Source organism: Temnothorax longispinosus, unplaced genomic scaffold (genome assembly GCF_030848805.1).
Source record: "Temnothorax longispinosus isolate EJ_2023e unplaced genomic scaffold, Tlon_JGU_v1 HiC_scaffold_329, whole genome shotgun sequence".
Taxonomy (NCBI): Eukaryota; Metazoa; Arthropoda; class Insecta; order Hymenoptera; family Formicidae; genus Temnothorax; species Temnothorax longispinosus.
In genome coordinates, this window is record NW_027270153.1 from 1 (window position 1) to 12229 (window position 12229).

Genomic DNA, 12229 nt, shown 5'->3' on the forward strand with positions numbered 1-12229 from the left:
ACTGAGAGAAAAAAGTCGAAGTATTTAGAAACAAATGTTATTTGTGACATTTTCTTCAATATTTATTAGTTATAAAAAAATTTGACTATGATAACAGAATATCCATTTCTGTAAAATATACCTAATTTTTCTTATTAATTGTAAAAAAATTTTCGTTTATTTCTTGCTGGAAAAATAAATCTACCTACGGCAAACTTATATTTTTTTACAGCAATAAAATATTTAGTTGCTATAGGATTGATCTTTATAGACAAATGATTTATTTCCGGGAACTAAATTTATTCCCTAGAAACAAATATTCATTTGTTTGGTTACTGTGTCGCATTGCATCATGCATATGGCGCGGAATTGGCGGGCTAGTGGCAGTGCATTGTCGTTCCGTGGTTGCTGTGATCCTGTGATCAATATATTGAGTGTGATTCATATCGACTCGATACTTTAAGTTGCAAGTTGCAATGGAAGACAAAGTAAGAAATGTCTTATTTACGTTACGTCTACAACGATGGAGCGAGAATCTAATAAGTAAGTTTGCAACATAATATTTCTTATATCAAAGCAAAGTGACGCTTTTCTATACAGACGTACTTTTACTTTTCTGCTTTGTTGGCTGAGAACGAATGTTCTTGATGTGTTAGTTCTATAAATTGCTGTCATTTTCATGAATGTAACTTATGAAATATACCTAGAAAAGAAGTATCTAACCTATTCTAGATTGTGTAGTCCATAGTAGAATTAGTCCATAATTAATAATTAAGATCTTTTTTAATGACGCTCATTACAATGATACGTAAAAACAAAGTGCCACTTTGATTTAAATCTACTTTATTTCACATTCCAGCGAGAAATGACCCATCGATTCGATGGGTCATTTCTCGTCATTTCTCGCAGGGATAGGGTATACAAGGCATATGTAAACATTATTCTAGGTTTAACAACATATGCGCAAAATGTCCTGAAGATGATTTTATGCAGCGGTATTTTTTAAAACAGTAAAGTAATTTTTTTGAAAAAGTTATAAATTACATAAAATTATAAATTGCATTAGAAAATATGTAATAAAATTTTTTTTTGTACTTATAACATTTTTTTGTTGTAACGTTTTCTACGAATACTTGAATTTTTCTCCTATAATTTTCTATAATTTTGTGCATATGTTGTTAAACCTAGAATAACATAATGTATACATTAAACTCCACATTATCATCAAATTAATTCTAATTTTTAGATAATGATGTCAACTATGATACTCTGAAATACATGACTATTAATCAGTGTCCAGAACTAGCTGAAGTTATACCATCGGTTGGTGCAAGAATTGCACTACAAAATTATTTCCGCAGTAATGATGATTCATGCAAAGAAATCAATGCCCCTTCTGACAATAACCTTCCTTTGGCTTCTACTTCTACGCCTTTTGTGACTCCATCTTTGACACTTGCTCTTACGCCAGGAGAGATATTTGACGAATCTCTAGATAATACAACATCAAATAATGATATAAAAGCATCTATGGAAAATGCTACACAATCATCTTTTGTAGAAGAGTCCTCTGTTAATGATACACAGAATATTGTAATATTAGACACTTATGGTCATGATAACGAGATAGTAGAAGAGTTACAGAGGATTGATGAAACAGTGGACATGATGGTATGTAAAATTCTCCAGAACTGTTTAAAATATGTGTGTAATATTACAAATAAGAAAAAATATAATTCATTTTTCTTATGTTTTGTTACATTTGCATAAGTATTGCTATATTTCTTGTCATATTGTCACATAATTTGTTACATTTCAATATAAAATATCTTTTAAAAGAGTGCAACGGTGAATCGTAATTTAAAAATGTTTTTATTTTTTACTCTTTATTCTACTTTTTGGAAGTCTATCACAATGCTAAATATATTTTTTATTTAAAGTGCACAAAAAGCACACTTCTTATAAGGTGCTTTGTAAAATATTTTTGATAAATATTTCTTTTAATCCATAATTTTTTATAATTAAACGCAATAACCTATCTTCATATTTTGCATTTAAAAATTCTTCTTTTTACAGTTAGAAAACTTTGATTTAAAGGCATTGCTTAAAAAAACAGTAACCGGACAAGCGATTATAGCTTCATACGATGCAAGAAGTGGATTATCGCTGAGATGCCAACAGTATTTGGCAAACATTATTATCTGCCACTTTTTTGATATTAACATTAAGTAAGCATTCTTTGCTTATTAACTACAAATTTTACGTGTTTGTTTACAAAATGATATAGAACTTTTTCCTTCAGTTTAATACATTCTACTTGAACTCGAGCGGTCGGATATCTAAATCAACACTTTGTATATAAATATATTAGCTGAGAATAATAATGTTAGTTTTCTTATGCAACTGTACTTACTCTTTCAGCGTTCAATTAAATAACGAAAAATTAAACAAGATTGCGGATCACATTATTACTCTCTTCCCTGCTGAATGTAAAGAAGTATATTATTGTCCACCCATAAAAAAGAAACAATCGAAAGATCAAAAATCCGGTATTGCTAAGGGAAAATTAGTTGATAAAAATAGAAACATGTTAGCGTTTTTAAGAAAATATAAATTGATTCCATTGAGCAAATCTGTCTCAGTAAATAGTTCCACAGATGAAGATAGTTTTAACAAAGGTTGGTGTAAATAACATATTTTTACAATTTATTTTATACACGGAGAAAAAAATGTTCTGGATTTTAGTAAATATTAGTTTGCATACAACTGACTCTATTTACTAAAATGAAGAAAATTTTCCTTTTTATTAGTATATGTGTAATCACTAGGAAAAAAATATACTAAAAAAAAAATTTTTCTTTATTTTAATAAATGGGGTCACAGTTGTATGCAAACTAATATTTACTAAAATCTAGAACATTTTTTTCTCAGTGTACTTAATTACTATTTTTTTTGTAGAAAATACTAATAGTCGCGAGGAGGCAGAGCGGAGTCACAATTGGCTTAAGAATAATTTCGAACCTTGGGAAGAAGTTTTGCTTCATTGGGAAAAATCATTTTTATATAGAAACAAATTGATACATGATCGTATAACTTACCCACATCTATGCTCAATTTTTAACGATTGGAACATATTAACATCTTCAATGGGCTATGTGTTGGTAAATAACTTGCAGTCTGGCGTATTATTTACTATAATTTATTTAACAAATTTTTACTATTGAGCTGTTGCCTTGTAATGCCGCATAACATTACTTGTAAAATAAAAATCTTTCGTTTCATTACAGATTGAAAAGGATTACTTACGGTTATACAAAGAAAAATATAAAAACGTTCAAGAAAAGTTCGATTCTTTATTTGATGATGTGTTGCGTTTGAGAGGCAAGGAATTGGATTGTTCCAATAAACTATTGCTGGATATGTTAAGTGGCAATATTCCAAATGGTAATATATGAAGAATGGAATAATTTGTGTAATGACTAATTTGTGTAATTGTTAACAAATAATTTTTTTGTTTTAGATTCGAAGATTTTACTTAAAATTTATTTATTATTTTCACTTTTACCAAATAAATCCTCGAAAGTGAAAGTTGGCAAGAATTTCTTTAAACCAACCCAAGTTGAATCACAAGAAAGTCTAGTACTTCATATTAAGGTATATTTTAAAATATAAATAAATTGAAATTTTTTTTTCTTTCTCTTTCTTTCTTAGAAATAAGATCTTACAATTAGTATTGCATTATTTTAGATTCCTGGTGATGTGGAAGAGGAGATAGAAAATAAAAGAAAAAAGCTACAAAATTTGGATTAACCTTGCAGCCTTTTATTCTCGTGGTAGGACCTTCTTTAACAGAAATTCAAGCAATTTTTGTAAGAATTGATAACGTATCGTATAAGCTGAAAACACTGTTTAAAGCTTTAGAAATATGTTTTATGAGTTTTATGGTCCTGGACTTGAAGTATCCATCTGCATCAGAACACATTTGGTATTTATTGCAAAGAACTGTTTTTGATATAAATTTACAAGGAGACAACAAAATTCCCATGATTTGTGACGTAATTAAAAAAATTTCTAAATAGCTTTTGAGTGTACAATTCCATTACATTATATTACATTACATTACAATATTATATTACATATTATATTACAATTACATTATATTGAATTTTTGTTTTGATATTCTCAATGTTTATAAGTGTCAGATTTTTTATTTGCTTATTGATAATTTTATCAAGAACATAAACATTATTTTCTTTAAAAATAAATATTATAATTATAGATATTAGACTTTTTTGTTTATTAATTTTATCAAGAACATTATTTTTTCCCTTTAAAAATGATTTGTACTGTCTGTCAGCGAGAATTTAAAAGTATTGAAAATGTAATAAGACATATGAAGGCAACTCACCCTTATGAACAAAGTTTTCAATGTGGTTTTTCCGAGTGTTTTAGAAAATATGTTAATATTCAGTCTTTAAAGAAACATTTTAATACTTCACATAAGGACCTTTTTAGCAACAGTGATGCATCACGTAAATTAAATAAACGATTTACAAACGTTCATATTACTGATAAAACATCATTTTCAAGTAATACCGACATACCTACTATTGAAGTTAATAATAACCAATCTAATGTTAAGACTAACGATAATGACGATATAAATGTTATTAATGTACAACAAACGGTTGATGATGCAATATTAAAATTTATTGCTAAGTTATACAGTAATAGCTCGATTACTAGGAATATTGTTCAACTTTTAGTTGATGATTGCTCAGAACTTGTACAAGATTTACTGTCATACATAAAATGTAGATTACAGTCTGAAACATCTTTTTCCAATAATAATGTTTCTGAAGTGCTTGATAACATTTTTGACAATATAAAACCTTTTGAGAAATATTCGACAGAATATAGACGTTTACAGTTTTTAAAAGAATCTAAGTGGCTCGTACAGCCACAGAAATTTTTTATAGGAGAAATGCTTGATAATAACAGAAATAAGAGCAATTTTACAATATTAACATCAAAAAAATGTGAAGGCCAATTTATTCCGTTACGGGAGTCATTAAAACAATATTTAGAATTACCTGGAGTATTCATGTCAATCAAAAGTTACATTGCGGAAGAGTCTGCAAAAGAAAATAGTATATCAAGTATTTTTTCCGGAAATGTGTGGAAAACTTTAGTTATAAAATTTGATGGTAAAATATTACTGCCTTTGTTGTTATATTACGACGATTTTGAAACGGGAAACCCTTTGGGGTCAAGAGCATCTATACATAAATTGGGAGGTCTGTATTACACAATTGCAGGTATACCAAAAGCTCATGCCTCATCTTTAGAGAATATTTTTCTTGGTGAACTTTTATATAGCGGGGATCGTGAAACGTTTGGCAATAAAGTCTCTTTCAAACCAATTATTGACGAATTGATTAATTTAGAAAACTGTGGTATCACTATATGCGTGGATAATAAAGAATATCAAATTTTCTTTTCCTTGCTTGCACTATTAGGAGATAATTTAGGATTAAACGATTTACTTGGTTATAATAAATCATTTTCTGCTAATTTCTGTTGTCGTGCATGTCGAGCTTCAAAATTAGAAATGAAATCTCAGTCTGAAGAAGATATAGAATTATTAAGAACAATATCGAATTACGAAGAAGATTGTAAAGACTTTAGCCATGGTGTCAAAGAAAAATGTATTTTCAATGAATTGTCTAATTTTAACTGTATAACAAATGCCGGATTTGATGTAATGCATGATTTGTATGAAGGAGTATGCAGGTATGACATGGCCAAAATTATAAATTCTTTAATAACAGAAAAATATTTTTCTCTTAAAGTGTTAAATAGTAGAATTAGATATTTTAATCACAGATGCAATACAGATGTTGGGAATTCGATTCCACCGATTAATGAGCATCATCTTAAGCAGGGCTTTTTAGTGATGTCTTCTTCTGAAATGTCAGCTCTTGTAACATATTTCGGTATTTTAGTTGGTGATAAAGTTTCAGAAGATGATCCGTACTGGCACTTGTATCTACTTCTAATACAAATTATCCATATCGCAACAGCTTTTGAAAATAATGTGCAGGAACTGCATCTCTTACAAAGACTAATTACTGATCATCACAAATTATATATGGAATTATTCGATGAGCAGCTAAAACCTAAATTTCATAATTTAATACACTATGCAAGAAAAATTAAAGATCTGGGTCCATTGCGCTATTTATCTTCTATTAGATTCGAAGCTTTTCATAAACTGTCCAAAATTAATGCACGTTTAGTAAGCTCACGCATAAATATTGTATTTACCTTGAGTCTTAACTTGCAACTAAAGTTTGCATATCGCATTTTAAGTAAAAGAGGTTTTAGTCCAAAAATATACTATGGCAGATATATTTGTAAGATTTCAAGTTTGCCTGAATATCGTTTTTTAAAACATTCCATAAAATGTGATAATTGCTGTATAATTTCTTGGCTTAAAATTAATGGTTTTACATACAAACCAAAATTTGCATTTTGCTTGGGTGCAAACGAGTATAGTGAACCGCAGTTTGGAATAATTAAACATGTTGCTACTGATAACTTTAAACAGTTTTATGTTATTTATGATTCTTGTGAAAATATTGGTTTAGATTCCCATAAATATGCATATGAAATATCACTCGGATCAACAACAAATGTTGGAATCGTACGACTTGATTTAGATAATCTTTTTGTACCTCGTAGTATCAGTTACGCTGCTGATGGTAGCAAGTTAATTACACAGTTTGTGTAAATCTCATTTTTGTTAAGTTAAAAAAGTTGTCTTCATATGATATGTTTAAAAGGATTTTAAAAACTTAAGTTATGTATATTACTCTGTAAAATAAACATACAGAATAAATTAACTTTTACATGTATAATTGTTATTTTTATGCTATGTTCCATACTATATTTATATTAAATTTTTCAGAAAAATGGACACATGTACACAGTTTTTTTACATCTTTATTGAATTTATTCAACTTAAAGTTCGAAGGACAACTTTTCCCTTTTTACCAGAAAAATAAAAATATTTCTTCCAATAAAGAAATAATGCGATATTAATTTTATTTAATGTTTTTATAACTTGTTTAATAGATCAAAAATTCTTACTCTACTTTATAATACAAGTATATTTCTTCTAACTCGACGAAACGAACTGTTTGTACTAAATAACTAACAAGTCATAAATCGAATAAATTCAATACAAACGTAAAAATATTTGTACATATAGGTCTGCATTTTTCACATCAGAAATCCATATTATTCTGTGAATGTATAGTATAATAAAATGTATTCACGTAAATATTTATTTCAATATATAATATAACGTTATCAATTGAAATAAAATTAAATTGTGAGAAGAAATTATAGTTATTTAGCTACATTCAATTTATTTGTCAGAAATATATCAATTTATAAAAATTTTCAAAATTTGATAATTTGCGATTAAATAACTTATGCCAAGGAAATAAACAATTATTTGTCACAAATAATACTTATTTCAAAAATGAAATATATGGTTTATTTACTAGAAATAAAATTTTATTTCGCCGTATTCAAATAAGAGATTTATTTCTATGAAATAAGGCTTATATCTCACAAATAAATTTTTAAGTATTTTTTCCTCTCCCACCCCCACTCTCATTTCTTAGTTTCTGTCCCGCACACCGGTCTGCACGAGTGCACGTCCGCGCGTCGATACGCGATCGGCAGATCGCGTATGTTTGCACGCTGCGCTTTTATATGAAGATACATAGATACGTGGTACAAGGTGTCCCGAATCCCTGACTTAACTTCAATAACAAATTCTTCGATTACCGTGATTTTCTTTCGACAAAATCATTGAGGCATCAATTGCTTTCATCAAAGATCAGAAATGAAGGAGTCTGTACAAACTGGAGAGTCTGCAATTAGATAACAATGCCGTGCTGTTCACGTAAGTTCAAGCCGATTTTACTCTCTCTCAGAATTTAATCGTTAAGTTTGCTTAATAACAAATGTGAATATGTGCAACAAATGTAGTACTGAGATTTAACATTACAAACATCAAAGCAGAGTCAAAATGACTCTGTTTGTTACAAATAATAATAATACTCAATAAGTTTAAATAATTTTATAAAAATTACTCAAATTTAAAACGATGCATTTTCTGAGATTTTTCTTGCAATATAAGAATATATAAATAATTAAATTAATCAATTTACTTTTCCCTTTATTCCCTTTTTTAAATATATGTATAGTATACTTAAATGGTAGAAAGTAATTATCGATAGTTTTAACGTTAAAACTCTAAAATTGAAATTAAAGCAGACAGTTCTAAAATATCCTGTACAGGTACCTGATACAGGTACCTGTGTAGCATAATACATATATGTATGTTCCGCATGTTTCTCCGGTGGCCACGCCGCCGCCGTTCGCCTGAGAACGCCGAGCATGACTAAGCGTTACACGGTTGCTTCGGATATCGGGACTGGACGACCGGATCGAACGAACGTCGATGGCCGATGGCCGTCGGCCGGTTAATCGGGGCACATTCACACACAGAGAACTACAGAGCTGCGATTGCTCGCAGACTCGAGACGACATGGAGACGTCGTACACTGGGTATTCCCGGAAAAAAGTTTATAATTTCTGGAATAGTGTAGATACCGCAATCATTATTTTATAGCAAGAAGTTCGATAGCTATAGCCTTAATAATAACAGAGTAGCAGTATCAATTTTGAAAAATTAATTTATAAAAAAATTTACTTATTACTAAAAATAAATTTACTATGTTTATTTTATAGAATGTCTATATATTTTTATATAGAAAACATTTGTATAACAAAAAACAGTTAAGTTTATATACCTATTTAATTTCACAAAATATATTTTTAAACATTCTTGAAGATTAAATAAAACCTTGTAAGCTTGAGGTAATTTTAAAGAAGCTGTTATAATTTATTTATAAATATGTGAGTGACAAATATTGTTTCATTTATCGTACAACAAATTTTTCAAACATGTTGATTGGTATAAGATAGAATTTTTTGAGAACTTAAGAAATCGTCTATGCTATAGTTATTCAACATGTTTAAAAATTTAATTTAAAAATCTTATTAATATCCTATTATTGCCTTAAAGTTGTTTAGAGGCAAAAAATGTATGCTTTAAATACTTCTTAACGAGTGATCTATATACGTATACTTGGTCAAATGGTCATATAGATTCTAACGTTAAATTTTATCGAATTTAAAAAGTACATACATATAATTTCCCTAATTATATTAGGGTATTATTGCAAAAAACCGCTAATATATCTATCTCTCTCTCTCTCTCTCTCTCTCTCTCTCTCTCTCTCTTTCTCTCTCTTCGTATCACAACTTAAAACATTGTCCAAAAATTATATTAAATAGTATCAAACTGTATCATGCACTTAATTATCTTTACAAAGACACGAATACAAATTTTGGCTGCGTTTACCTGCGGGAGTTGGAAATAAGCTCAGATAAGCGCAACCAAAGTTTGTATTCGTGTGTTTGAAGAAACGTAAGGTACATCTACAAAAAATATATTTAAAAAAAAGGAATAGGACAAAAGTCAACGGAGCTAATGCAGAAAACTCTGAATATTTTATAATTTAATTTCCTCGGGTATTGAGCATTGTATCATTGAAAAAATCCATGATGATATTTCGTTATTAAACTGTCAGAGTGGTAAGATATCAATACATTAAACATATAAGGTTATATGTTTATAAAATAATGAAGAGCTGCATGCTTTTAGTTTTAAATATATCATAAATAAATCTTGTAAAAAACAATTGAAAAATATTCTTTTTTCCGCTCCTAGCTTATTGTTGTGCGTCGTTTCTTTCGCGCGTTTCAAACGACACAGTTTCTCCTTTTCTAGGAGAAAACTGTCGAGAATTAAGTAATGACTTGCTACTATCGCTGACATTAGCGAGAACTATATAGTGATATTTTTCGTGTCCCATAAAATAAAGCCTTTTTCTAATTATCTAACTGTTATACTTCTTGTACTTCTTGACTTCGATAGTCTGCGATCGTAATTCAATCGTCGCACGCACCGCGAGTCCTTAAGTCACACAGTTTGCACGCGGAACAATTAGAAGATCGGTAGATCCTGTGTTAATTCAGTTAAAAAGTAACACACGAAAGTTGGCGGCGTTCGTAAGTTACATCGGATGTTTGTCTCTCGCTGCTCTCGGCATCGTCGCCAGAATTATCGCGGCGAAGTAAGAATCCACTGCTGTTTGGGCCGGTCTTCAATTAGCGGATTTAAATCGAGGATTTGGAGAAGCGCGGGGAAGGGGTTAAGCTAAGAAATGATCTCGTTTAAAGTTTTCGGTCTCGCCGGTACTAATCTGGCGCTGAGGCTTAACGATTAACCTCCGACCTCCTTCCACCTTTCAACCACCCACATAAGTGCACACATACACTCACAGCCACACACATACACACATATACACAAGCTCGCGGTGGAAAATCAGGAGCGGAGCTCGGCGTGCACTTATGATCGGTCGGTCCTTCACGATCCGAAGCTCTCCCGGAGCTGCGCCCCGTCCCTCGTCCTCGTCGTCGAGGACGATAAAGTCAATTCGTGCAAAGCGATCGCGCGTGCGCTCTTTCGTCGAAGGCGGATAATGACGTCGAACTTTCGAACCTACTGTTATTACCGTTACCGCGGAATGCCTCTCGCGCTCTTACGATTATTACCGAAGAAACGTTTCTTGGATCACCGGCGCGCGCGCGCGCGCGCTTGCGGGGAACTTTCATGCGAGAGCACCAAGTACCGGGCGCTAGCGTGAGTCCTTAGGAGTGTCGAGTATATAAAACGGGATGGATGCGTAAGAAAACTTGAACTGCATCTTGCAAATAAGAAATTCACCAAAACTTAATAAATGACATTTAATCGTACAGAGTAGTATTCGAAATAGCCAAGGATTATGCAATTTTGTAATATTCTTTATATTTCTTTATTAAAATTATATCTTTTCCTTTCTATGATATATAATTATAATTAACTATACAGTATTACTAAAAAAAAAAAGCACATTACGACCTTGTAAGAAATATCGCATGATTATAAAAGAAAGTGATATTGCATTATTTATAACGAAAATAAATCTACGCTTCAGTCTTATGTTTAATCGCGTCGCCGTTCATCAACGCAGGATCGCAAAATTCTTACTTCCTCACGGCCCGATTCGTATTTCTGATTCATGCGCGTCCGCGAGCTCCTCTCCTCGTTTTACGGAGAAATAACGAGGCGCGAGAACATCGCTATCGTTAGCTTCGGCGCTCATTCTTTTCCAGCAGCAGCCGCGCTCGGAGCATGACTGCAACATTATCGTCGGGGCGTTACGATACTTTTATAGGCGGCTGTCCCGGCGTTCATTCAGAAAATCGCGCTTCCAGAAATAATCTACGACGGAAATCCACGTTGCGCGGGACACACGACGAGAATTCGCATCACTCGACTCTCTAATTGCGTAAAGGCAATTAGCGGCATTATATACTAGCATCTCATAGGCACGAGTCCGACGAGTCTCTTCGCGATTCGTCAACGAAATCCGATACATAAGTAAAGCCCGTCACTCGTTTATTCGCCCGCGTCCCCACGAGAAGAGACAACGAACGCAATAACCCGCTTTTCCCGGAATAACCGGCGTCAATTTTTCTAGTTCCCGAAACACGGCGTTTACGAATGGAGCGCAGAATTGCAGACGGCATAACCGTTTGTCGAATGAGATAAACGCGCGCATAATTATTTCACGTATCCGGTACGCGCGACTGCAAAGTGCATCGCGATGCAACGCGGATAAATACTTTATCGCAGTCGCAACGACTGCTAGACATACGTCAATCTCGGAAGGTACTCAAGATACAGTTGTCTCATCACCGAGTGAATGCGATTTTAATGACGAAATCTTCGACAAATCTGGAATTTTCCTCAACGAAAATTTTCATAAAATGCTAAGTGGACTCCATCAAATACAAGATGTATCATATCTATTAATAAAAATTGCAATTTTTGCAAATCGAGTTTATTTCTACATTATTATTTACACTCACTACTGCTGTTTAGTGCATGTCGTGATAAATCAATCGAGACAGAAAAGAATTATGATTACTAATAGAATCGACTGTATCTGACGTTACAAAAATAAAACGCCGAGGTCTTTGTTATGAAGTAACGTTGATC

At 31.6% G+C, this 12229-nt stretch overlaps 1 protein-coding gene across 1 annotated transcript; it reads left to right on the top strand.

Annotated features, from left to right (window-relative positions):
* The first annotated feature begins 6 nt into the window (after window positions 1–6).
* Window positions 7–6899, top strand: LOC139824326 (uncharacterized). The gene is made up of 8 exons (XM_071796857.1): window positions 7–522; window positions 1226–1650; window positions 2056–2207; window positions 2401–2657; window positions 2938–3140; window positions 3267–3423; window positions 3500–3633; window positions 3727–6899. The coding sequence occupies exons 1-8, from the start codon at window positions 456–458 to the stop codon at window positions 3787–3789; spliced, it is 1458 nt and encodes a 485-aa protein (XP_071652958.1). The 5' UTR covers window positions 7–455; the 3' UTR covers window positions 3790–6899.
* Window positions 6900–12229: the final 5330 nt, after the last annotated feature.